A 27,168-nucleotide genomic window follows, 5' to 3' on the forward strand; every position below is an offset into this window, starting at 1 on the left:
TTGCCCTGACGACCGGGGCGGGGCCGGGAGGACGGCGAGAGGGAGGGACCAAACGCCGCGCGGAGCCAGGCCCGCACGTCGCCGCAGCTCGGAGCGGGGTGGCGGCGGTCGCCGGCTGGAGACGCCGCCCCGAGCCCGGTCGGGGGTCGCGCCGTCCCCGGGGCCCTCGTGTGCCCGGCGCGCCGCTGTCCGATCTGCGCGCCGGGACCTGCGCGCCCCCGTCGCCGTCCCGAGGCGCCCGCGGTCCGTGCGGCCGGCGAGCTCGGCCTGCCCGGAGGGGACGGCGGGGAGCCCGGGCCTGGGACGCCCGCCCGACGCGGAGCCGCCTGCAGGTAAAGGCCGGGCCCGGCGCACCTGTGGCGGCCGCCGCGGCTCAGCGCGCCCCCCGCCGCGTCGGGGTCCCGGCCCCCCGGCCCCGAGTGGAGACGCCTCGGGCGAAGGCGGCCTCCCCGCCGCTGCCCCCGGAGCCCGGAGCCCGGCCCGGCGGGAGGAGCCGGCCTGCGCCCCGCCCTGCCGGCAGGGGGACCCCTCGGCGGCCGGGGCGTCGCCGGGCCTGGGAGGGACCCTCGTGCCACCTTCCCGGGCAGCACCGCGCCGATCGGAGCCCCGCGTGGCCCCGGCCAGACCGGCCCTGAGTCCCGCCGCAGGAGGTCCGGGCCCGGCCGCGCGGTCTCCGAATGAGGGTCAGTTTCGGGCCGGGCTTTCCGGTCGGGTGAGTTGTTGTGTCTGTTGAGGACCCGCCCACGGTCAGCACCCCGGGGTGCGGCGGGGACGTTCCCAAGGCCGGGTCGCCCTGGAGGAAGCCGGGAGGCGCACCGGGACCTGAGCTGGTCGGCTGAGAAAATGCCAACAATCCGAGCGTCCGGGCCAGAAAACGAGCCGCCGGGAGGGCGGAGGGGACCGGGGCCGGGGCGGCGTGACGGACTCAGGGTCCAGCCCCAAGAGGGGGACCCCTCTGTTCCTGCCGCTGCTCGGCAGGTAGAGGGGTCCGGGGAGGGGAGCCCTTTCTGGGTCAGGACAGGGATGACTCATCCTTTGCCGCCAGAGACTCCCACCCCCGGATGACCAGGAACCCCGAGAATTACTTCCCTCCCAGGGCGAGTCTTCAGAGGAGACTCAACCCGAGGACGCGGACACGGCTCCCCGGGCCGCATGGAGACGTTTCCAGACGACCCGTCAGGGAGCAGCTCTGAGTGTGGATGCCCAGGCGGTGTGATGTCCCAGAACCCACACCCAGCCCTAAAACACCGACCTTGTCACGTGAGCTGCTGTGGACAGGTGAAGACGGATGGTGCCTTTTACACAGAACGTGTCCGAGATCCGCAGTAGTTCCGAAGGACATGTTTCCAACCAACAGCAACATCATGAATTGGTCTTTTCATCCAAGAAACGGTGATGCTCATTAGTAACAGTATAACCAGACATGGCAGGATACCGATAAAGCCTGGCCTTTAGTAACACAAGCCAAACAGTGCAGGACCAGGCAGAGGCCCGTCTGAAAAGAAGACAGAGAACAGAAACAACGTGGCAGATCTCCGTGCTCAGTAACCGGGCCCGCGCAGTGTGGCCTGGCCCGCGGGTGAAGGTGATGGTGGAGCATTCACAGCCCTGGAGAAGGATGCTCGGAGTGGACATGGCACTGAAATAGTCTGGGTTCCAGGTGACTCTGGCAGCTGTGAAAAGCAACAGTTGAGTTTAGGGGCCAGGGAGCCCGGGGAAGAGATGACGGGTTGGGAGCGGGAATGGGGTGCGGGTGGAAAGGCCCTCGAAGGTTCAGCATGGCTTTCTCCCTGGGCCCCGGACAAGGTGGACTTGGTGAAGCCTGCTGCCAGCTGAGTGAGAAGAGAGAGAGAACCGCTGCGGACGTGGGGATGTGCTTGTCACTGGAGGAACCAGCCGGGCTGAGGGTGGCTGCGGGCCGGGGGTGGGGGTGGGAAAGGTACCGGCTCCCCTGTGGGGCCTTCTCCGTTGTCTCCCTGTTTCTCACCGGCGCCTTCAGGATGTTATCGGTCACGCGAATGGCACGTCTTGATTTTTTTAAAGTGTCCAAGCTCCTGGCTAGACGTTCCCTTCGCGCTTCCTTGGCCGAAGCTTAAGGAAACGCAACAAACCAAAGCCTAGCACGGGGGTACCGGGGAGCAGTGGGGGACAGGGGAGCCTTTCTTCTCGCTGATCCTGGCCGCCTCGGATTCAGTCAGGATAACTCTGGTAGCAAAGTAACATTGTTCAAGGCCAGTAGGATAACTTCTTTTTTAAAAAGCAAATGAATGTGTTGTTTCCTAGCCTGACTAGCACAAGTTGGAGAAGTCTTTATTTTTGTTGTTGGATTTCTATTTTCTGTTTTGTTCTGTTTTTTACCAGAGTGAGGGTGCTGTTTATCTTTCTTGGCTACTTTCTGAAACATGAGTTTAGTCAAATGCTGAAAGCCATTACATTTTCATTTTCCCTGTGTTTTCTTTGTGCCCATCTCTTGGCCCTTCACTCAGGGAGAGTGTAATGGGCTGCAGGGTCATGCTGCCCCCTCTTCCGGGAAGTCCTCCAGGATTAGGCTAATGCCCACAAAAGGCACCTCCCCTCCCAGGGCACAGCGGCGCTTAGCCCTGTCCTATACTTTCTCGTAGAGTTTTCCCTCCTTTTCTGTGGGTGGGTCTTGTGCCTCTGCTTAAGCACTTTAGGAGCTAAGCCCATGGTTTAGGCTCCTCTGTATGCCTTTCCACTCACGGTGGGTTCCAGCGTGTGCCTCACCATTTAAGGCAGATAGTGATGGAACGGGGACACACCTTTGGTCAGGGAGGTTTAATTAATTGCTAGCTGTGCCACCGTGGGAAAGCCGGGCGCTATTATTCCTCATTGCTAACTGGGGGTAATAAAGCCTGCAGTGGTTTCTAATAGTCACGTGAGAAACAAAGTAAGTGCCTGTGATATAGATACGGATGGAAACAGGTGGGGTATTAAAGAGCTTACGTGTAAAGGTTGTGACTGGTTCAGGCATGTAGTAAGCCTTTATGGAGCACCCACACTGTGCTGGGGCTCCTGGGGTCCGGGGTTGGTCCTCCAGGGACTGGGCGTGGCCGTGGAGTGTGGGCGGGCGGAGGACAGGCCGGGCAAAGGCACGGAGGCCCGTCTCCACAGGAGCACCCAGCATTCGGCTCCTCGTGGGCTCGCCCATTTGCTCAGCTCGCACATTCCTATCTAGCACACCTCATTCACTCTGCTGTTACTCCAATGGTCGTTTTTAAAATACTCCTCAGTCAAGAAAAGTCATCAAAATAATATTGAAAAGCACTGAGTGGGACCCAGTCATTTGAAATTCTAATAAAACGCTTGATTTATAAACTTCTGTGGAGGGAGTGGTGTGTTGTTAGATACATACGCACTGGCTGAGCTTGGGAAGTTTTTCTGTACATAAGTCTAAAAATTGTAAATTATCATAGAATCTAGGGTTCTTTAAAAAGGTAATTGATTATGCAAGCTGCATATGGTATGAACCAATATTGAGTTAAAAGTGAATTTTTTATTTGAGTGTTTTTAAAATCCAATTAATTTGATTTGCTTACTTAAAATCAGGACACTGTCAACTTGTTAGAACTCTAGAAATAAGGTTTTTGAAATAAAGTTCTGAATTTTTACTTTACCTGTTCAAGAAAGGCTTCAGTAGACACTAGAAATTAAATAGGATGTCCTTTTGGGGCGCTCGGAGCCAGTTAAAGCAGACAAACTAAAAGGTGCCCCTCCAAGTTGAAAGTCCCACCAGGAGTGATAAGCCCTTTGCTTCGGTGACAGGGAAATTGAAGTGTAACAGGCCTGGGGGATAGTTTCATATTAAACATTTTACTAACTCCATGTAGGTGATTAAACTATATTTTCCAACGTTTTTAAATGTTTTTCTTTCTTTGAAAGAGCAACACATTTCCTGTTTTATGGTTATTTCTTCCCAGGCATAGAATGTTCTATCTGGCCCTCAAAGTGTCCTGGGGCGGGGGCGGGGGCGGGACAGCTTCCTCCCTCAGGACCGGAGGCTCCCACGTGTCCGATGGCTGGAGCCTCCTTTTTATTCCTTAGGGTTGGGAACTGGCCCTCCAGCCACTCACCACCCACCTACAGCCACAACCACCCACCTACAGCCACTAACCACCCACCTACAGCCACTAACCACCCACCTACAGCCACAACCACCCACCTACAGCCACAACCACCCACCTACAGCCACAACCACCCACCTACAGCCACAACCACCCACCTACAGCCACTCACCACCCACCTACAGCCACAACCACCCACCTACAGCCACAACCACCCACCTACAGCCACTAACCACCCACCTACAGCCACTCACCACCCACCTACAGCCACAACCACCCACCTACAGCCACTAACCGCCCACCTACAGCCACAACCACCCACCTACAGCCACTCACCACCCACCTACAGCCACAACCACCCACCTACAGCCACTCACCACCCACCTACAGCCACAACCACCCACCTACAGCCACAACCACCCACCTACAGCCACTCACCACCCACCTACAGCCACAACCACCCACCTACAGCCACTAACCACCCACCTACAGCCACTAACCACCCACCTACAGCCACAACCACCCACCTACAGCCACTAACCGCCCACCTACAGCCACAACCGCCCACCTACAGCCACTCACCATCCACCTACAGCCACAACCACCCACCTACAGCCACTCACCACCCACCTACAGCCACAACCACCCACCTACAGCCACTCACCACCCACCTACAGCCACAACCACCCACCTACAGCCACAACCACCCACCTACAGCCACTAACCACCCACCTACAGCCACTCACCACCCACCTACAGCCACTAACCGCCCACCTACAGCCACTAACCGCCCACCTACAGCCACTCACCACCCACCTACAGCCACAACCACCCACCTACAGCCACTAACCGCCCACCTACAGCCACTCACCACCCACCTACAGCCACAACCACCCACCTACAGCCACTAACCACCCACCTACAGCCACAACCACCCACCTACAGCCACTCACCACCCACCTACAGCCACAACCACCCACCTACAGCCACAACCACCCACCTACAGCCACAACCACCCACCGACAGCCACAACCACCCACCTACAGCCACAGCGGCAGTATGTGGGCCCGGAAAGCCCTTTAAGGGACGAAATGCCATGAACCACATTTTAGAGTTTGTTCTTTTGACTGAGTTTTTCTTTTTAGTTTCCCTGGTTACGGTGAAAGGGGCTTGTCCCCGGCCCTGGGGCCGCCCCGTCACTGGGAGCAGCAGGCCCCTCCCTGGCGCAGGGGCTGAGCCACGGGGGTGGGGAGTTGGGGGGGTGGTGACAGGTCTGTCCTTTCGTAGGACATGTCTCTCCTTCGTTTAAATGACACGTTGTCTGTGCTGCCTCTTGAATCTGACATGTTGGCTAGAGACCCTGGAGTCCCCACAGATCGCCTGGGGTTTCTGCTGCCTTAGACCGGCGACCTCGTGGGCAAGGCGGGGGGCCTCCCAGGGAAAGGGATGGCTCACCACTTCCCGCCTGGACTGTGTAAACGGCACAAGCAGGTGCCCACGGGAGTGCTCAGCTGATGCCCATCGCCTTCCTCTGGCCCGCACCCTTGGTAAGGCTGAGGCCACGTGACGGAGCCTCACCGCCCTCCCCGTGGCTTTCCGTTCACTGTCCGTCCAGCCGGGCCGGTGCGGGGCCAGGCAGGGAGCACTGTCCCGCGTGGAGGCACTTTCCACGCTGCCCAGGACAGGCGGGCAGCGAGCCGGCTCAGAGCCGCCCCAGCCTCCGGGCTCAGCAGGCGGGAGGTGGCGGGCAGGGCTCCCCGCACAGGACCCTGCGGCCTGACCTGACTTTTCTGTTTCCAGGGAGGCTCACTGAGCACTGAGCGGGGTGCCGAGGGAGCCAGCACCGGGGAGCAGCCGGCACCTCGAGCCTGCACCCGTCCTGGGTCAGCCCTCCCCGCGAGCAGCAGCCACGAGAGGCCCCGGGAGAAGCCGGCTGGGATGCCCGCAGCCTGAGCCCCTCCGACAGGATGGACGAAGAGCTGGGATGTCCCGACCCCTCGGCGGAAAAACGCTACTTTCCCGAATCCCTGGATTCCAGTGACGGCGAGGAGGGCCTCCTGGCCTGTGAGGACCTGGAGCTCAACCCCTTCGACGGGCTGCCCTACTCCTCCCGCTACTACAGGCTCCTGAGGGAGAGGGAGGCCCTGCCCATCTGGGCGGAGAAGCTCTCCTTCATGGAGCGCCTGCTGCAGGGCCAGGTGGTGATCGTCTCTGGGGACGCCAAGTGCGGGAAGAGCTCCCAGGTGAGTGGCCCCGCGCCGCCGGCTCCCGTGTCTTCATCGCACACGGCCCAGGGTCATGTCCATCACGTGCCATAAGCCAAAGGCCACGCAGCAGCAATCAAGTCCCCGGTCCATGCCCAGGCCCGCGGGCCCGCAGTGACGGCGCGTGGGGTTCGTGTGCCTCTGGGTTTCCTCGGGGGCAGCAGCAGGTCCACGCCCGTGGCCTCAGCTGCGTGGATTTAGTGCCGTTTGCCTGCCCGGGCTTCAGGGTGTGACTCCAGGTCTGCACGCCCAGCAGCCTGACAGGAGGCCTGGATGGCTTGTTGGTAAAGCGGGGGGACTCGTGTCTGGGGGGCACTGGGGCCTAAGGCTGCTCCAGGTTGGGGACTCGGTGACTGGTACTGAGTGAGGAGTGAGTGGGGGCCTTGGCACGGCCACGGGCTGGCCGGTGGGAGGAGCCGGCGGGCGCCCTGGAGACTCGGGCGGAGCCGCGTGGCTTTGGGCCCCGGTGTGGCCAGTGCGCACGTGGCACTCCCCGTGGTCAGAGGCCACGGACGAGGCGAGGGCCTGCAGCAGCGGAGGGAGCGGCCGCCGTGCGTGTCCCCCGCGGGCAGCGCTGACCGTACAGGACACCGCGGCCGCTGCGGGTTCTGGTCTGGACTGGGCACACCCCGAGGACCGGGCCGACCCTCCACCAGCCAGCAGCCAGCGCCGTGCCTGTGGCCTGGGGTGGGCGGAGCAGCTTTGCCGTGCTGGCTGAGATGGTGCAGCTTGTGGAATTTCAGTCATGGCGTCGAGAAGGCCCTGATGCAGATTAGATCCTGGTCACCAGAGCCGCCTCCCCTAAAGCGGCAGGCGGCCGCGTCCTGGTGATGCTTTTCGGGGAGCTGGGGGCAGACCCGGTTCTTAGGGCGCCCATGATGTCCGCCTCCCTTGCACCCCGAGGTGGCGAGGTGGCTTCACTGCCCTGGGCCCCACCCCCTACGCCCCCCGCCCGTCCCCGTCGGAAGACGCCCGAGGACGTGGCTGAGAGGCGGCAGCTGCGGTGCGTTCAGGAGAGCGAAGCCGCGCTCTCCAGCGCGTGTAGACGGGCGTCTGCTGCCGAAACGCCAGGGAGGCTGCTGTGTGAACGGGGCTCGTTCCCACGTGACGAGGGGGCGGCACCTGCTTTACCCCAAACTGCGGCTGTGCTGTCCCCCCAGTGAGTCCGCGGCGAGCCGGCGCCCGCTGTCTGTCTGCCCCGGCGGTGCGGCTCCAAGCCTCCCGGGTCTCACCAAGCGGCACCTTCCAGAGACCGGGGCCGGGGAGAAGAGGGTGCCATGGGGGCAGGGAATCGGGGCTCAGAATGGGGCACAGCACGGCCCTCAAGGTCTTCACTGAGCCAGGAGCCCCGGGCGACGGTCACACCCAGCCGAGGCCGAGTCACCACTGGGCTGTGAGGCACCCACCTGCTCCGCGCCCCGGGCCCCAGTGACCCCGGCCTCCGGGCCGGTCCCTGGTCCCTGGTCCCTGGTCCCTGGTCCCTGGTCCCCGCGGGGCCCGCAGCGGCTGTGACCCTCCTGCCTGGATTGGGCCCCAGGTCCTGAGCGGTGTGGCCGGCTCGCCTCCAGCACAGCGGGCGTGAGCGCGGTGCTGAGTCGTTCTCACCTGCTGACAAGGCCGGCCCCTTTCGTAAAACGCTGGACTACAGTTGCCCGTTTAGTGGGTGGGTATCTGCCGTCCACGGGAGTCATTCATTGGGAGTTTCTTATGATTTCTGGTCAAGTTATGTCTGTTTTTCAAATTACAGTGAGGATTAAAGTCTAAGAATTCCATGATGGGCCTAGCAAATATCAAATATCAAAATAGTTAAATATTAAAACTTAAATACCTTAAATCTATTTAAAAACACTCTTGGAGTGATTTTTCTTAAAAACACGGGTAGCACAGCGTACTTCATAGGCAGCGTCTCGTTACTGTAACACACAGTGGACTCGGCCCTTCCTACCACAGTCATTCCTGCACCAATGCACCTGAGGTAAATGCCGGTGTATTTACCTTTCAATACCAGGGAGATGCTAATGGGCTCATCTGCTTATTTTATTCTGAGCATTTCAATATAAATGCTTTCACTTTGAGTCACTATTTCTCATCTCAATGCTATGCAATGTTTACTTTGCTTAAAACACAATAGTTAATATGGCAAGACATGTTTTTTATGGAGGTTTCCTGTAGCCAGAAAGAAAATAAGTCATAGATTAGTTTTTGTTTTGTGTGTGTTTTGTGTTGGGTTTTTTTTTGTTTTTTTTTTTTTTTTTTTCCAGAAATATAGCTGAGGTTAAAAATACATAGTATTTTGCCTTTCATTTTTACCTGCCCTTTTTTTAAAAACATCTGGGAATCGAGCGTTAACAGTCCTGCTAACGCCTTCCTATTCCTCTGGCGTTCCTTCGTTGCCAGTGGTAACTGGGTAAACACAGACTGTTTGGAGGTTCACTCAGAGGGTGACTCACTGTGACCCCACTTACACCATGAGCCCCGGCGGGCTTCCTGGCGGCGCTGACGTCTCCCCTGGCCCGCAGGTGCCGCAGTGGTGTGCCGAGTACTGCCTCTCCGTCCGCTACCAGCACGGGGGCGTGGTGTGCACGCAGGCGCACAAGCAGCCCGCCGTCCAGCTCGCCCTGCGCGTAGCGGACGAAATGGATGTCAACATTGGCCACGAGGTCGGCTACGTGATCCCGTTTGAGAACTGCTGCACCAGCGAGACGATCCTGAGGTTGGTGGGGGTTCCCCATCCCCGGAGCGTGTGCCCTGCAGGCCACGCCCCAGCATCTGCCGTGTCCCTGACGGCTCTGTCCCAGCCTGGCCTCATCGGGATTCCCGGTCTAGTCCTCGACCCTCGTGACCCTCAGGGAGGTCACTTGTTGGGTGGCCCCGGACCTCAGTCTTGTCTTCTCAAGCCCCACCTCAGGGTGGGTCCGTATAGGCTGGCCGTGTGCCGGCCAGACATGGGGTCTCGTCCGCACCGCCCCTCTGCGTGCTGAGCCGCGCCTCTTCGGGCTCGGCTACTTCCCGTCCATGCCAGGGTCACCTCCTCCACGAAGGCTTCCCTGACCTCCCAGTGTAAACAGAAAACCCGGATGGGTTTACAGAACTGGGCATCAGCCCTCACCATGGCTGTTTAGATCCGTGTTTTTCAAACTACTTTCCCAAGTCTCCTCATTTATAAATTTGAGCTAGTAACGTCTACCTTCACGATTTATTCTGAAGGTTAAATGAGAAAGACAGCAACAGTGCCTGGCACACACGCGGGGCTTAATAAGTGCTCGCGTCCTTCCTTTTCTTCCTTGGAAGGGGTCGGCTGAGGTCTGTCAGGCCCGGGCCACCCACCCCCGCTCGATGACGTGGCGAGAGGACTGGGGACTCAGCACGTCGTTGGCTCACAGCGCAGACTTACTGTGTGAAAGCACACGCCGCCGTCAGCCAGGGAGATGGCACTGAGGGCAGAGCCTTCCACTGGGCTCGAGAGGCTCTTGGGGCCCGTGACCGTCTGTACGCGGCTTAAAGTGGGCGCACGTGCATTTTGCGGTCGTGAGGGTCTAGGTTTTTCCGACGGGAAGGACTCTGGGCCCAGTAAAGGCTCAGAACTCCCGGTTACAGCGCGGGGCCCCGGCCCGGCATCTCGTGGTCCTGGGCGGTGGGTGGGAGTCCGCGCACGAGGACTAGCTGCGTGCCCCCCCCCCCCCCCCCCCCGCAGGTACTGCACGGACGACATGCTGCAGCGCGAGATGATGTCCAGCCCCTTCCTGGCCAGCTACGGCGTCGTGGTCCTGGACGACGTCCAGGAGAGAAGCATCGCGACCGACGTGCTGCTCGGGCTCCTCAAAGGCGTCCTGCTGGCGCGGCCGGAGCTGAAGCTGGTCATCAACACGCCGCCCCTGCTGCTCGGCAAGCTCAGCGCTCACTACGGCGCCGTGCCGCTCGTGGAGGTGCCGAGCAGGCGCCCCGTGGAGGTCGTGCACCTCAGCGGGGCTCCGGAGGCGGCTCTGGAGTCTGTCCTGCGCCTCATCTTGGAAATTCACCACTCGGGCGAGAAGGGCGACATTGTGGTCTTTCTGGCCTGTGAACAAGTAAGTAACAGACTCTAACCCCACAGAGGAATGAGGTGACGCCTGGAGACCTTTTAACCCTGCGGGTGCTTTTAATGACTGACATACAGGTCTCAGTTTGCTGCTGAGCTCAATATTTGGTTCCTCACTTTTGCACTTTGGAGGAAACGTGGGCAGGTAAATAAAACCCAGGCTGAAAAGGAAGCGTTTCTAAAACCAGGCGCTGCTCTGAAAGCAGACGGGATGAGGCCTCGTCCAGAGCCATAGGAACGATCCCGGAGCTAGTTCCCTCCCCAGCTCGGCCCTGTGGGCGCCCGAGGGCAGAGCCGGTGCCCTTGTGAGGAGCTGCACCCACTCAGAAGCCCTCGCTGCCTCCCCAGGATCGGAGCGTCTGCTGGAGATGAGGTGGGGAACCGAATAAGCTAAGTATGTGGCGCAGGATCAATAAGCAAGCAAGCAAAAATAAATAAATAAACAAACAAACAAATGAGGCCCCACAAACGCTCCTACCACAGCCAGCGGGTGTGGGCAGAGGGACCATGGATGCTCTCCGGATGCTGGGCACCTGGTCTACAAAGAGGAAGAAAATCTTCACTTGGATTCTTCAAAACGTCTTTGAAAAGAACGACTGGGAACGTGTGACAGCCTGTCGCTGCTTTCAGTCGCGTGCGGTTTGGGGACACCTGTCTGCACCGCAGCTGCACTGCAGGCCGTCTCTCCGCTACCCTGACTCTGAGCCTCCCGTCTCCAGAACGAGACCTTCCGTCCGAGGGATGTTTCCCGGGCCTTTCTACCATCCTCACTCCGAGAGTCCTGGTTTCAGACTGTGACCACGTATGTAGTGATCCCGTGACCGAGCAGAAACAGAAGGAAACTGTTGGACATGGGACATGGGCTGGGCCACCGCTGGAGACCTCAGCTCCCGCCGAGGCTCTCCCCACGCCGTCACCTGCTTCCAGACGCGCTCGCAGACCTGCTTCCTCCCCCGACGGGTGGAGCCAAGGATGGCTGGTCCCCGCCCTGGGACTCAGTCTCACAGCTGAGGCTGCATCTGTCTCGTGGGGACAGTAGTTTAGAATCCCAAGTACCTGGCAACTAGAGCGTACTTATCAACTCGCCGTGTGCAGCTGACAGCTTCCTCCGTAGTAACTCCTCACCCACCTCGGACTGTTACTACCGTGTCCTCCTCCAGCACGACTCGGCTCCTCCAGAAGCCCTGCGAGTCAGGAAGTGGCTGGGGGGACGGGAGGAGCATTGATGACAGAGATTAGGTTGTCAGCGTCACTGGCGGGGCCTCGGGAAGGGAGGGCACAGGCTCAGCGGGAGGTCTCCACCAGGAAGCCCGGTCGCCAGGTGAAAAGGACGCTGGTTTCTGGGGGGGAAGTACCATTAAGACGCGTGAGTAGCAGCTTCCAGTCGGAGTAAGCAGACATGCCACAGGGGCTCTTTGAGAACCACACCTGGCACAGTGGTGGGTAGTGGGCTCCGAGGGTGTGGACTCTCCCGCGTCTACCTGAGCTGTCACCAGTGCCCTCGGGACTTGGGGTCGCCCGCCTCGAGCAGGTGCCGGCTTCCCTAGGCGGGTAGGGCAAGTGGTAGAACCCCAGGGCTCAGGGAGCTGGCCGCCTCCTCACATCACACCGCAAGGCACTTCCTACTGAGGAGCCCAGTCCTGAGGAGCCTCAGCATCTCGAAGGTGACGGTCGGATGAAGGCTGCAGGCGGATCTGCATCTGATGAGGGTGAGATGAGGGTGCCCGACTGGGCAGGGTGGCGAGACCTGCCCGAGGGAGGGCCTCACCCCTCGCCCCAGCTTCCCCCGCCACCTGGCTCTTGAGCAAGAACAGAGACCAGCATCCTGACGGGACGGTCTTTTCTCAGCACTTATGTCAGAGCGCCTCTCCTGTGTCTTGGAGTCTGTCTCTGGAAAAAACTGTCCTGCTCTGAAATCCACGTGGCGGTTCCTCATGTCCCCCGCCCTCCTGGGAGCTTGCCTGGATTCTAGGTAAAACTCACACTCTGCCGTAGCAATTAAAGGCCACGGAGAACAGACGCGGGCAGAAACGCACTCATTGCCATTTGAGGCCGCAGTGTTCGCCAGCATTTCGGGGCGGGAGCACCTCGCTCCGAGCCCCGCGTGTTTGCAGCACGCTACGCTGCTCCGCGTCACGGAGCTGTCTGCTAACCCGCAGGACAAGGACGTCAGCAGAGAGCGGGGCTGGGGTTCTGGGACATCTGCTCAGGTTATCGGGCAGCTCTGAGCCGCACGAGAGGCTGTTCCGGTTCCCCTGGGAAGGGCCCCAGCGGGGTCTTCACCCTGAGAGCGGGCAGCTTCCTCCGGCGGGTGAGGCTCTGTTCCGCGGCTTTGCAGGTCATTCTGGGAGAGCCCCACAGGATAATGCGCCGTACACACCGCGGGAGAAATGACTACACAGCCCACTCGGAGCACAAAATGCACGTTGTAAGCGTATTTGTCAAATTCTGAAGGTTCTGACCGCAAAGCCCTGGGCCAGCTGAGCGTGAGGCGGCGGAACCACCTGCACCACCTGCTTCCACCCGGCTTGCCTCCTCCCCATCTGGAACAAACTCGGCAGCAGAACCCGACAGCTGCGAAGCTCAAGCAACCAGGAGCCAGTCAAGAGCCGGGGCTCGTTTGAAGCGCTAGGGGTGAGAATAATTTCCAGAATGACCTGGGGGGGCCCGATGGCAGGAGGTTTGCATGTGCGCTGCGATTGGGAGTCTGGAGACTGGAACTCCTGGTTCCTGGTTCTGCCGCCGGGAACGCCGTGAGGCATCGCACTGATGTGAGAGCAACTTCCGTGTCGCTGCCACTGTTACGGCGATGAGAACTGATCGGGCTAGAAAACTGGGATGAGCCCTGGCCGGCGGCTCAGTAGGTGGAGCATTGACCTGCCGACTAAAGGGTCCCTCCCGGGTTCAGTTCCAGTCAAGGGCACATACCTGGTTGCAGGCTCCTCCCGGGGCCCGTGTGCAGGAGGCAGCCAATCAGAGTGCTTCTCTCACATCGATATTTCTGTCTTTCCTTCTCTCTCCCACTCTCCTGAAGAAATCAGTGGAAAAACATCCTCGGTGAAGTTTAAACACAGAACCAGGACGAATGCGTAGAGGCAGAGTGTATCTCACAGAGGAAGCATCCTGCACCGAGAGCAGTGAGACCGCACGCTGCTCCCCCAGGAATGTGCTCCTCTGGTTACGGTTAAAGCGCCACAGACACGTCCCTTCCTGTGGACGCCAAGTGGTGACGTCGTCTGTGACGTGCCACACGCTCATGGCGGTGTCACCTTTCCCTCTAGGATATTGAAAAAGCCTATGAAAGCATCTGCCGAGAAGGCGGTCACCCGGACGCAGACCGCGGCGAGCTGGTGGTGGTGCCCTTGTACCCGAGAGAGAAGTGCGCGCTGTTCAAGCCCAACGACGAGGCGGAGCGGCGCGGCCCCGCCCCTCCGCGGCGGGTGGTGCTGACGGCCAGCCCCGGGGAGGCCCTGATCGGGAGCAGCTCGGTCCGCTTTGTGATCGACGTGGGTGTGGAAAGGAGGAAGGTAAGTCGTACCCAACAGCTGGGGACAGTCGAGAGTCAGTTTCTGGGGTTCCTGCCCTTTCTGGACCAGAGAGAGGATGAGGGCTGAGGGTGCTGTTTGCTCCGGGGCAGGGAGTGCCCGCTGCCCTGGTGGCACCTTCGTGGTCTGGGCACAATGAAGGGACGGAGGCGCCAGCGGAAGGACACAGCTAGGCAGCACAGGGGGACGGGGGTCCTCGTCAGCGGTTTTCCTTTAGCAAGTTGCTGCCTCCTGAACAGTTAGGGCTCCTCGGTGTTTCTGGGAAACCCTTGATCAAGGTCATCAGCGTCTTCGGAGCAGCAAGTAACTCAGAGATTAGTTTCAAGTGCACTGGCGCTGACTTTAACAGATTTTAGCTTTATAACTACGTAATACAATTCCACCCTAAAACTTAAAGACTATGTTATCTCCTATAGCTGCCTTTAAAGAAAGAAATGAGTGAAAATGGCATAGAAAGGCTCACCCTCAAAGAACTGGGACTGAGGTCCCGGCATGTCAGACCCAGCAGGACCTGCCTGAGCACTGACCCACTCCGCACGGTCAGATGCCGTGTGGCTCTCACCTTCCAGCAGACTGCGCGTTCGGGAGGTCCCGGGAACAGGGGTGCTTGATATTGAGCCAGTCCCCACCCGGGGAAGCCGGGGCCGCTCCTTAAGTCCCCCCGGAGCAGCCACGGCGCAGTGCCCTGTAGCTGGCCGGGTGGAAGGCGGGTGACGTATGACGGGAGACAGGAGCTCAGGCTGCTGGCCCAGAACAGACGGAGCAGCACTGCAGGCGGCAGTCCTCCGCGTGGCACCGGGCCCTGCGCCGTGTGGTGCCGGGAAGGGCCAGCACTGGTATCTCAGCGATGCCTGAGGCCGCACTGTGGAAAGCAGACAGCCCTGCACCCCCTCCCGAGCACCTGGCGTCTCCGTCTGAGACGAGCACAGCACAGCGAGCGCGGAGGGCGGCTGGCGGGTGACGCCGGGTGCCGTCTCCCACAGGTGTACAACCCTCGCATCCGGGCCAGCTCGCGGGTCAGGCAGCCCATCAGCCACAGCCAAGCGGAGGCGCGCAAGCAGATCCTCAGCTCGACGTCCTCAGGTAGCGCTGCGGGCACCACCCCGACTCCCGGGCACCCCGGCCCCGGCCAGGCAGATGAGCGAGCACTCCCTTGTTTCCTCCAGGAAAGCTGTTCCGTCTGTACTCGGAAGAGTTCGCCTCCAAGGACATGCGGCCGCTGAAGCCGGCAGAAGTGCAGGAGGCCAACCTGACGAGCATGGTGCTCTTCATGAAGCGGATCGCCATCGCGGGCCTGGGCCACTGCGACCTCCTCAACAGGCCAGGTAGTGCGCGGCGGCGGGCGGGCGGGCAGCAGGGCAGGGCTAAGCTGACGCCGGGCATGGTGTTGGGGATATAGATGTGTGGTCGAGGAGAGAAGCAGGAACTGTAGTGTCAGGTTTGGAGAAGCAAACAGCCCTCCATCAGCACGAGCACTCCCGTTCTCGGCGGTCACCCTGTGAGACTAGCTGGTCCGCGGGGACGGGGGTCGGGGAGGATCGTCTCCTGACAGCACGCACGCAGCCACATGCCGCCGCTCGGGAGCAGAGCTGTGGGCGCTGACTGCCCGGAAGGGAACGGTGCGAGCCGCTGCCCCATGCTCAGCTGGCGGGTGAAATCGCAGACCAGCCAGCTGGCCTCCTTTCAGGGTCCGTGAGCCGTGAGGAATGATCTGGCGTAACTGGGCTGCGGGCTGGGCTAAGTGAGCTTAGATCTCGGTACAGAGCTCTTTAAAAATAAAAACCAGCCGCTCCCCTCCCTGGTGCTGAGGACTGACCTCCTTTGTGAGTGAGTCACTGCTGACCGGGGTCAGGGAGCTCAGCCAGCTGACCCTGCGGGGACGGGGGCTCAGAGGTCTTCCCCCGGACAGACAGCAGCGGGACCGAGAGACTCGATGAGCCTGCCCAGTCTCAGTCCTGTGTGGGCACCGGGCACGGGCCCTCTGATCCTCTGGGTGGCTGTCGGGCCTGCAGTAGTTTCTCACGTGTGCTGCTGACCATGGAGGGGACACTCGTAGATCCCCCAGGTCCTCTGTACAGCTGCCTCCTCGCACCCCGACCGACGGGCTCTGGCCACCACAGGCTCCCCAAACCCGCAGCACATCCCCACAGCTCAGGGTCTGAGGCTCCATCCGGCTTCCCTCCCTGCACCACAGCCTGAACTTTAAGGCAGCAGCTGGGCAGTCACGTGGCTCATGTCATTGGTGTCCCCGCTCAGGAGTCGGCCCTTCATCGCCTGGTGTTCCGTCTTGGAACTGCCGAGTCATGTTTGTTCACTGTGGGAGGGCCATCCTGGGCCTGTCCCTCCGCCTCGGGACTGCTCTCTCCCCAGCCCCCGAGGCTGACTGCTCTCTCCCCAGCCCCCGAGAGCCTGATGCAGGCCCTGGAGGACCTGGACTACCTGGCGGCGCTGGACAACGACGGGAACCTGTCGGAGTTTGGAATCATCATGTCCGAGTTTCCCCTGGACCCCCAACTCTCCAAGTCGATCCTAGCGTCCTGCGAGTTCGACTGCGTAGATGAAATGCTGACCATCGCTGCCATGGTAACAGGTACCCAGGACTCTTGTTTTGTGCATCTGCACGGCTAGAGCTTTAGATGAGATCAGGCTGAAGTGATATTTTACAAGATGAAAAGGTAGAAAATTATAACCATTACCTTCGTGTGAAAAAACCTAAATCAGAGCTAGTGAATGTCTTAATCTGACAGGTGAAAGCACACCAGGTTAGCTTTTGCTGACGGCAGCGCAGATCAAGAAAAATTTGAAGAAAATGTGTCACGAGACATGTTCTCCCCCCGATGATGTGTGTGTGCGAGGCTTTACTTCCTGCACAGATCTGTTCCCTTGGTCTGCGCGCTTGAAGTTAAGCTTCAACGGCAGACAGACCGAAGGCTGTGCTGCACGAGGGCCTGTGTTCTGATCCTGCGCCTGCACCGCCCGGAGCGCCATCCCCACTCCCGCTGCAGCACAGCCCGTACGACCAGCAGATAAGAAAGACAAACCGAAACAAGCAGACACACATGTGACGACCCCCAGGCCCCTTGATGCCCGAGTGAAAGGGAAAACCGGTCAGTCGGAGGAGGACTGACTGCTCCAGGCCGAGCGCTATGCTGCCGACCGTCTCCATCACTGCCGCCCTCACCTTTTGTCTCCCAGCTCCCAGCTGCTTCTCGCCTCTGCCGCGCGGAGCTGAGGAGGCCGCCCTGGCTTGCTGGAAGACATTTCTACATCCCGAAGGCGATCACTTTACCCTCATCAACGTCTACAAGGCCTACCAAGACGCAGCTCTGAGTTCCGCCAGCGAGCGTAAGTGGTGCTTGATTCTCAGAGGTCACCCGCGGAGCCCCCTCCCCTTCCCCCAGGAAGCCGAGTAACTCGCCGAACACCCGCTCTCTAGCCCGTCACGGCGGTGGAATGGGCTCGAGGCCCTCAGTGCACCGCAGGTCTCTCCGAGCTCTGGCAGCTGCGGGCTGTGGGCTGCGGGCGGGCCCAGGCTGGACCCAGCGTTCAGCTCGGCCGCGCTCCGAGGGCGCTGCTGGGGGCAGGATGACACAGGGAGACTGGCACAGCTCCTGCCCTCTCGCTTTGGGGAGGAAACAAGGAACTGCCATTGCAGGTGCTCTGGGTCACAGCTGTGCTCCCTGCTGTCCACAGCCTGGCACCTCCCTGCTGGACGGAGAGGCTCTGGGGCAAAAGCAAAACAAACCCCTCCAGATAACAGTAGAGAACAGGCCGGTGCTGAGACGCTGGGGAGAACAGGGCTGGAGCTTGGCAGAGGCGGGGAGGGCAGAGGAGGGGCAGGGGGGACAGGGGCGGGGACCGGAGTCCTGAGCATGGAATGGCACCTGCAGCAGCGGGGGAGGCAGAAGTTACACGGCGGCATCTTTGAGAGCCGGCAGGATGGGGGCCAGGCGGGTGCTCTTGTTGCTCCGCATGGGCCTGCGTGGACAGGACAGGGCCCACCAAGCCCAGGCTGCGCACTGCCAGCCAAGGCCACACTCTGGTCCACAAGGCAGCAGCAGGTGGCCAGAAAGAGGGACTTCAAGCTGAACCAGGCGCAGGAACTTTGCAGCCAGGGTAGCTTAACTCCAATGTAATTCCCAGACCCACCAGAAGTCACCCTTCTCTTTTCATAAACTAGAGGCCTGGTGCACTAACGGGGCTGGGAGGGACTGCGGGAGGGCTCCAGGCATGTCTCTCCCAGTCTCCATCGGCCGGACCCCAGCACCAAGCTAACCTTCCGATCCAAGTGTCTGCCCCTGGTGGTCAGTGCGCGTCATAGCTACCAGTCGAACGGTTGCTTAGGCTTTTATTTATAGATAGAACGTGTTTCCTGGACCAGAGGACTCCACTGTGAGCCCCTCCTGTCCTCCTCTGAGGAGCTGGGACCACACACGTCCTGCTGTGCACACGGGATAAACGGGGACGCAGGCAGTGCCCTCTGCCTGTGAGCCAGACAGGCAACAGGCTTTCGGTCCACGCTAGGAGCACGTGGTCTCCACAGTTCGTGGGGCCGTGGGACCCCCGAGCCCCCTGGCCCGTGCAGGTTCTTCCTGGCAGCGCCACAGATGGCCCACCTTGCTGCCCCAGAGGTCCCTGTCCTTGCTGCCTCCCTGCACGCACCCAGGTGACCGCCTCAGGTCAGGGAAGCAGAGGAGAGAGCACCTTCCTGGCCAGGCCCTTGCAGACCCCCCGCGATCCTGACCCCGCGCCCCACCCCCCCAGACTGCGTGGAGAAGTGGTGCCAGGACCGCTTCCTGAACTGCGCCGCCCTGAGGACGGCGGACGCCATCCGCGCCGAGCTCGTGGAGACCGTCCGGCGGATCGAGCTGCCCTACGCAGAGCCCGCGTTCGGCTCCCGGGAGAACACGCTGAACATCAAGAAGGCCCTGCTGTCCGGCTTCTTCATGCAGGTGAGGACGGCGCCCCACGGGGCCCTTGGCCCCCAGGCAGGCGCTCTGCCAGGAGCCTCTCGGTGATCGCTTTCCTGAGGTTCACTTTGAAACAACTTCGTGTTTAAATACCCTTCCCCTCGGGCATGAGGGCTAAGCCAGACACGCCACCTCTGCCCACGGGCCGGGGGAGGGCAGGCCCGGCTCTGACCTGTTGGCGAACTCGCTCACATTTAGGGGTGGATAATGCCCAGCAGAGGAAGCGCCTCCTTCGCTGCTCCTCGCAGGGAGGCTAACAGAGAACGTCAGAGAAGTGGGTCTGACGTCCCCTCACCCACCCGAACGCGGCCTCCTGAGGCGCGACATCTCGGCTGGGAGGGCCCCGTCCCTGCGGGAGGTCAGGGCCTGGTGTCACCAGGTCTTGAGGACGAGACGAGCGAGGCCACGAGGTGTGCCGCACGTGCTGTTCGAGGGGCCTTGTTCACGCGCAGACATCACCCACCTCGGCGCCGTCACACTGCGGTGTCTTCCTTCGGGTCTGGGAATGGGAAGCGCGGGTGGACTCTGGCCCGAAGGCTCTGTAGGAAAGACCCTTTGGGGTTTTCACCAAGCGCGCAGGGTGCCGATCTCCACAGTAACCGTCTCTCCTGGCCACGCCGCCTCTAGATCGCTCGGGACGTGGACGGGTCGGGCAACTACCTGATGCTGACGCACAAGCAGGTGGCGCAGCTGCACCCGCTGTCCAGCTACGCGCTCGGCAGGAAGCCGCCCGAGTGGGTCCTCTTCCACACGTTCAGCATCTGCGAGAACAACTACATCAGGATCACCTCCGAGACCTGCCCGGAGCTGTGCGTCCCGGGGGATGGGTTCCTACTGCGCGTCAGGCTCCGTCAGACGTTTCTACGTAGTGTCCTGCACACAGGCCCTGCCCCGAGGCTGCAGCAGAGGCTCCGTTATATGTAAACACAAAGCAGGATGCCTCTGACCAGGAAAGAAATGCTGCGGAGGAGCCGGCAGGGGCAGGCCCTGAGGAATGAGCTCAGCGCTCTCAGCAGATGAGCCAGAGCCTGGGGCGGGGGGAGGAGAGAGAGGGCAGGGGACTGGAGACGGGCAGCGGCCAGAGCGGTGGGGGTGGGGCTATGGCCACAGGGTTTGCGGTTAAGCCGAGTGCAGTACTGAAAGCTGGAGACTAAGGGCGGCATCTCCTGCACCTAAAGACCCCTCCGGCTGCCGAGTGATCGGGTGTGGAGGGAGGGGCAGTGGTGAGAAGGCAGACTGGCCTCTCAGAGGCTGGGACAGTGCCGGGTCCGCCCTGAAGGTCCCTCCACCACGTGGGCAGAGGGTGCTCTGGCAGGAACCGAGGGAGAGCAAGAGCTGTCCGCTCAGCTGGACGTGGAGCGGCTGAGTTAGGAAGAGGGAGAGGCGAAGGCCCTCCCCTTACCACCCAGAGTCCTCCGAGCATCAGATGGGATGCTTCGCCCCGGACGGTCGGAGGGGAAGTGCAGCGTCCCGGTGGTCAGGGAGGCCTCCCACTGGAGAAGCCGCTGCCCTGGAGTGCTAGTGGGCTGGTTCCCTAAGAGCAGCCGGGGCGCGGAGGGGCCCACGTTACGTGCCAGCCTGCGGCTGCTGCGGCGGGAGGCGCGGGCACCTCGCTGTCTCCCACCGACAGCGCGGTCTGTGTTGGCGCAGGTTTGTGCAGCTGGCGCCGCAGTACTACTTCAGCAACCTGCCCCCCAGCGAGAGCAAGGACATCCTGCAGCAAGCGATGGACCGCCTGGCCCCCGCCCCCGCCGCCAAAGGGGAGCAGCCGCCCTGCGAGAAGTGCCCTGAGACTACTGAGCAGAGGTGCGCCCTGCAGTGACGCCCAGAACCTCCCAGAGCTCCGCGCCAGGACGCCCGTCGGCCTGCGGGGTGGCGCCGGGCAGCGACTCACGGGAGGACGGCCTCCGAGCTGCACAGGAGAGTCTTGAAACAAACGAACACTTTGTATATTATTTAAAAATAAAATATAGAAGTTTTTATTGAGTTCTTTAAATTACTACTCCACGTTTTTCTTCTTATGGGGAAGGTTTTTAACCAGCCATTCATAATTTGACCAAACATTTTTAAACGCTATTTTGTAAACGTGTCACAGACACAGGCGACAGGACCCTACTTTGTGTAGAGAAGCTAAACGTAAATCAAGTCTTGAGTTGCTCAGGAAAGCTGCCCTGGGCTTCCTGGTGATTTCACAAACACAAGCACACCCTCTGGGTGGGAACCGGCTAGACGGACAGATGTTCTTCCAGCGCAGCCATGACCTCGCCCATCCTGTCACACGGGACCAGCATCACGGTGCGCAGGGGCTTCATCGGGACGTCGTCGAAGGACCACCTGCCGCCCAGACGCGAGTCGCTCTCCTCCTGGACGGAGTAGCTGAACCTCAGCACTGCCTTCTAAACCACACAAACACCGTGAGTGAGCCACCCTCGCCCTCACGCAGTCGGCAGCAAAGAATCCTGTCTGACGCGTTTCCCTAGGAACGGGCTGAAGGAAGCCCGAAGGGACACTGGGCAGAAGGCACCTCCACCAGGTGAGCCACCGCCCACTTCCACTGTCTACCACCCTGAAGTCACTCACCGTCACCGCCCGGTGACAGAGCGACAGCAACGGGCACAACGCCGGACATCTAACAAGAAGACCCTGCAAACGCAGGCCTTTCCGCTGCCCCGGCTGCCTCCGGGCAGAGCTGCTGTGACGGAGGGAAGCTGCACAACCAGCCGAGCTCAAACACCGCACGCACCCCGAGAGGAGAGGCCGGGGCATGGCCTCAGCGCTTCCGTTCCCCGTCTCCTTCCCGAAAGGATCCGCAGCGCGGCCAGTCTTGACTGGGAGTCTCCAGAGGAATACGGGGCGGCGGCCGTGCCAGGAGAGGCCCCTCCTCGGAGATTTACTTCTGGGCAGGGCTGCACGGGGGAGGATATTCTCTATCGGGCTGGCCATGGCGCACAAGCACCTTTACAGGAAAGAAAGTGCTAGAAACCCACCAACGGGATGACATCCAGGACGAGGGGCGGAGCGGCACGTGAGCCAGACGGGAGGGCAGGGGTCCACCCGGTGGGCGGGACCCCAGCTGATGATTGTCCCTCAGACTCAACGTCCACCTGGAGCCCAGGCTAACCCTACCTCCCAGGGGTTTGGGAGGCAGCTCTCGCCGCACGTTATCAACGCCTGGTCACTACCGGCAGGTGCAGGGTTTTCTCCTCCCACGCTCATCACCAACTGCGGCTGCGCGGTGATGGCCTGTGAGAGCCTGGGGCGCGCCAGGCACTGAGCTGCCGGCAGTGGGGCTATGGAGGAAAACCGAGTGGCCACACTCAAGAGTGGTACAAAATGGGAGAGTCCTTCCTGTCAAGAAAATCCCTAGATACACAGGAACCTTGGTTCTCGAACTTAATTCGTTCCGGAGGGCTGTTCAAGAAGCGATTTGTTTGAAAACCAAATCAGCAAAAGCAAAAAAACACAAAAATATTCCCAGCACAATTTCCTGAGACGTTAACAAGGTGGGGTTAGCAGTAAACTCACTCAATCACTCTCCTTTATCACCTAAGAGACGCACGACTGATCATATCAGCATGAAAGGGCTGCTGGTTGAGAACCGAATTGAGAACCGGAGGATCCATCTAAACAAACACATGGAACAAGACAGTCTTACCTCGTAGAAAAATTCTTCCTCTGCATTTGCAAACATTAACTCATCTTCCTTTTGGCTGCTCTTTTTCTTTTTGGAATTGCCTTTTCCTGCTTCCGCAAACGTCTTGCTGATCAGAAGGTAGAAGTGACACTTCCCACACGGCTTGTTGGTCCTCTGTGCCTCCGCCAGTTCTTTCCTACAAGACACACACAGGTCTGCTGCCAAGCCAGGCGACATCAGCCCAGCTACCCCCCAGGCCCTGGGGAAGCGGGGAGGCCTGGCAGGGCTCCTGCTGGGACGCGGCTCACTGCGCAGACGTTAGGTCTGGCACTTGCACAGCAGTGCGTTTCAGTTTTGCCGCCTGCACTTTCAATTGTTCTAACAGTGCTTCCATACACACAGGGTGACGAATCGCTCAGATTAGGCTCCGAGTTGTCAGCAGATGAGTCTCAGATTCCTCAACATCACTGCTCTGTGCACAAGTTAAAAACACTAAGCATCTGGAGGTTTAAAACATGGGATTGAAACACACAAAGGCACATGGCCACTCCCAATGCCACGGGAGCACGGGACTGCTCCAGTCTCCAATCACGAGTCCAGGACTAATTTCTCACGCTGCAGAAGTCACACTGCAAAGCGCAGACACCCTAACTCGGCAGAGTCAGCCCAACAGCAATGAAGCCTCCATTTCCTTCCTGAAAAGTATGCATCATCCTGTGCATCCGGCAAACAAATCTGTAAGGGAACGCGCAACAGCCCACTCAGCTCCCTTTACTAGAGGATCAGGAGAAGGCGGCCACGCGCCTGGGAAATCAGGTAAACGTGAGCTCTAGCTGATCAGGAAGAGACAACACAAAACAAACCCACTACGGAGCTTGGGGGGAAGGGGAGGAATCTATCTATATAAAACCCTATATGCAAATAGACCAGACGGCGGAACGACCAGTCGCTATGATGCTCACTGACCACCAGGGGGCAGACACTCAACGCAGGAGCTGCCCCCAGCCCTCAGGCCCCAACAGACGGCAGCGGGGGGCGGGGCTGGCGAGCAGGCGGTGCCAGGCCAGCTAAGGCTGGTGCAAGTGGGGTCCCCTGATCAACCCGCTGGTCACCCCAGAGAGAGGCGACCAGTGGCGGCAGATGGGAGTGGGGCCAGCAAGCGAGCTGCGCCAGGCCAAGGCGGGTGTGAGCAGGGGCCCCAATCACCCTGCTGGTCGCTCCACAGATCAACCCTAATCGCAGGCCAGGCCTAGGGACCCTAACCATGCATGAATTTCATGCACCGGGCCTCTAGTCTACCTAATAAAAGAGTAACATGCTAATTGACCATACCTTTGCGACACCCACCAGCCAATCAGGAGTATGCAAATTAACCCAACAAAGATGGCTGGTTAATTTGCATACACAGGCACTGAGTGGCTGGGGGCGGGACACTTGCGTCGTCGCCATGGCGACAATGCAGGCATTCTGCACCACCCCAGCCGCTCCGGGCCTCTGGGCAGCGTGGGAAGGCGGAAAGGCGGCTCCGGCCAGAGCAAAGGCACTGCCGGCAGCCAGGGGAAGGCAGGCCCATTCTTGCACAAATCTTCATGCATCGGGCCTCTAGTGAACCCATAAAGGAAAATGGGAAAAAAGTTTCCAGCCCCCGGTTATATTCGCACATTCCCACTAAGGAAACCACAGTGCTAAGACCTCAGGAACACTGGACTGGGAGGGCAAGGGGCCTGTGCATTTTGTCCTTCTCTAGTCAAAGCACAGGCAATACATTCTAGCTCCTCTTATATGTAAGATGTTCTTGTAAACTTAACCCTTTGCACTCGCTTGCTTTTTTCTCGATTCCTGCTACCGATGCTAACCGTGTCGAGTCACACTCAACATCCAAGTGCAAAAGGTTAAAACTGCGTTACAAACCAAACAACCCTGAGAAGCCAGAAATGTGGTATCGAGAGTATGGTTTCCTTAGTCACAAATCATTCCAATGAAATTTTACTGTTTTTGTTACTGTTGTGATTATTCAGTATTTTTCATGTTAATCTACCCGTGAAGAAGGTGAAAAACTAGTCAAATAGGAGTGATAAGTCTACATGAGACTCACCTACTTTAATACCACTTAAGTCTTTAAGGTGACGAAGACTTGTCAGAATAGCTTTGGTGATGACCCCGTGCAGCTCCGGACGAGCGCTCCCCGCCCACCCCGCCGCCCAGCCCTGGCGGGACTCCACCCCCTCTCCCAGGCCCTGGGGAGCCCGCCCGGGCCGGCGCTTACTGGAGCTGCCGGTGCATGGGCAGCGCGACCTGCGCAGGGACGTTGATGAGCCGCTCGCTCAGGAGCAGGCCCACGGGCCTCGAGCTGTCCTTGAAGAGCTGGTCCAGCTGCTCGACCACGCTCTTCTCGCAGTTCTCCGCACAGCGGCTCAGAGTCAGCGCTTTGATCTGCTCGGCACACTGGGTCCCCTGAAAGCAGAGAGAGCGTCTCTGACCACAGGCCATCACTTCCCGCAGAAACCTGACAGGGAGCACCACCTGCTTACGGGAGGGGCAGTGCTGTGCCAGCCTTCAAAGTCTGGCGTCTCGGTGGTGACTGCTTGTGTGCTGCTCAGAGGCACCCGTGCCTGGTGTTAACTGCCACCCAGGACGGTGGTGAGGGCCCCGGGATGAGCGAGTGCACCTCAGAGATGGCGGAGGGAACCGCAGCTCATTTAAAAGCAGAGCGCAGCCTGCGCCTCGTGAGGAGGGGAAGCAGCTGGCTTTCCCTTTTCACTGGGACCCTCCGGGAGCAGTAAAGAGCGAGGAGCCAACTCCGTGACCGTCAGCGTCAGCAGCGCCCTCCCCTTCGGGAGCAGCACAGCCCATCGGAGCAGCTGCAGGGGCAGCACCAGCCGCGTGTCAGCCCGGCCAGGCGGGGACTCTACACGCAGGAGGAAGGACTTGAACTGGAACACACCAGTCAAAACAAAACGCCGCCGCCCGGCCGGCGTGGCTCAGGGGTTGAATGTCGACCTATGAACCAGTCCATGGATTGGTTCCCAGTCAGGGCACGTGCCCAGGTTGCGGGCTCGATCCCCAGTGGGGGGCGTTGCAGGAGGCAGCCGACCCATGATTCTCTCTCATCATTGATGTTTCTAGCTCTCTCCCTCTCCCTACCTCTGAATAAAAATATATTTAAAAAACACACAAAAAATTACCTTCACTTGAAAACAGGTTACAGTGAGACTTCACAAGAGCACACGCCTGACAGAAACACTTCATGTGTGTTACACAAGCGGTCTGGCCTAAGGGAGACCCACCTTGCGTTCAGTTAAATTGAGAAGACTTATGAAACCAAAAACCTCATCTTCGTCCACATCGTCGTCACTGTCGTCTGAAACATCCGTTTGCTATTTTAAAAAGAAAAGTGTTTTAATTTACACTTGGTTGGGAAGAAATAGAACACCAAGCCTGGAATCTAGGCCTCATTACTGTTTCAACACAAACTGTTTTATCACTGTCACCAGAAAAGCATCATGGGTAATGCGGTGTGGCCCCTGCGCATCCCGGTGCCTCCCTTGATTCCGTACCTCCTTCCACATTCTGCGTGACCTCTCCTAAGACGTTTTCTTTACTAGATTTTCCACGTTACAAATCCAGAACAGCTAATGCCTCGTGAAATACACTGTGCAGTCTGTTTTCTAAACGATTTGGCGGGAGCCGGCCCTGCTCGTCTCTGCGGGTCCACACGCCTCACCGAAGCCCTGTGCTGCCGAGCGCGGGCCAGCCCTGGCTCCTAAGGTGACTGATGCCCGCGGGCCGCTTATTCTCAGGCAGAGACAAAGAGGCGAGAACGAAATGGCAAATTCAGAAAACAGCTAAGAATGAAAAGCTTGGCTCCCCCGAACCGCCTGGCTTAGATGCATCAAAGGTTACTCAACCTCGTCCAACCCGGAACGTCCCAGCAGGAAATAAAGTCGCACAATGAGCTGGGCAAAGGGGCTGGGCACAGGCCCACACCACAGTCACAGCTCCACACGGAGCGCCGGCCACGTGCCACGTGCCACACAGCTCTAAGCACCTTACACTCAGCTACTCCCTTCGTCCACCTCCCCCCGAGGTGGGCACACGCATCACCCGTTTTCAGACAACGGCATAGAAGGTCTTGTGACCGCCTGTACTTCCCACAGAGGGCCACAAGGGCATCGCCTATCCCTCCTCGTCTGACAGTGACCCAGACACTCCGCCCATCAAGAGGTGGGGGTCTATGCGCCCTCCCCTGGGACCCGTGTGGGCTTCCTGTCGGCTGAAAACGCCCAAGTCTCCAGCTGCTGCTCAATAGCTCGTCTGCATTATTACAGGCAAATCACACTCAAATGTACGAGTCCCAACCGGTTCCCCTCCTCACCTACCGTCCTCCACTCGCTACCCTGGTTGCTTGAGCCAGACCCCCGGAGCCATGCCTGACTCCGTTCCCCTCCCCTCGGCCCATCGTATTTCATCTCCCAAATGCCTTCTGAACCAGCCCACTTCTCTCCCTCTCCTCCGCCATTACCCGCACTGCGGCACTTAGTAACCCAGCCTTCCTGCGCCGTTCGTCCGGCCGGCTGACTACACATCAGGATCAA

At 59.6% G+C, this 27,168-nt stretch overlaps 2 protein-coding genes across 6 annotated transcripts in view; one reads left to right on the forward strand and one right to left on the reverse strand.

Annotated features, from left to right (window-relative positions):
* Positions 1-52: 52 nt before the first annotated feature.
* On the forward strand, positions 53-20,935 carry DHX32 (DEAH-box helicase 32 (putative)). Of its 2 annotated transcripts, XM_054729244.1 has the most exons (12): positions 53-332; positions 5,883-6,325; positions 8,866-9,059; positions 10,041-10,413; positions 13,706-13,951; positions 14,953-15,052; positions 15,136-15,294; positions 16,368-16,559; positions 17,165-17,314; positions 18,734-18,921; positions 19,567-19,748; positions 20,590-20,935. In XM_054729244.1, exons 2-12 carry the CDS (start codon positions 6,050-6,052, stop codon positions 20,759-20,761), a joined length of 2,232 nt encoding a protein of 743 aa, XP_054585219.1. In that variant the 5' UTR covers positions 53-332; positions 5,883-6,049; the 3' UTR covers positions 20,762-20,935. The 2 variants fall into 2 exon arrangements, with proteins under 2 accessions (XP_054585219.1, XP_054585220.1); XM_054729245.1 differs by lacking the exon at positions 13,706-13,951.
* Positions 20,892-27,168, reverse strand: part of BCCIP (BRCA2 and CDKN1A interacting protein) — a 9,662-nt gene continuing 3,385 nt past the window's right edge. For 2 of the 4 annotated variants that reach the window (XM_054729249.1, XM_054729248.1), the window contains 5 exons: positions 25,861-25,950; positions 24,840-25,027; positions 22,595-22,769; positions 21,683-21,845; positions 20,892-21,335 (listed from right to left, as the gene is read on the reverse strand). In XM_054729249.1, the coding sequence (XP_054585224.1) occupies positions 21,214-21,335; positions 21,683-21,845; positions 22,595-22,769; positions 24,840-25,027; positions 25,861-25,950 (738 nt within the window). In that variant the 3' untranslated portion in view covers positions 20,892-21,213. Of the gene's footprint in view, positions 21,336-21,682; positions 21,896-22,594; positions 22,770-24,839; positions 25,028-25,860; positions 25,951-27,168 lie in introns of those variants that run through there. The other 2 variants (XM_008156138.3, XM_054729250.1) reach the window with 2 other exon arrangements.

This window comes from Eptesicus fuscus, chromosome 17, assembly GCF_027574615.1.
Source record: "Eptesicus fuscus isolate TK198812 chromosome 17, DD_ASM_mEF_20220401, whole genome shotgun sequence".
NCBI lineage: Eukaryota > Metazoa > Chordata > Mammalia > Chiroptera > Vespertilionidae > Eptesicus > Eptesicus fuscus.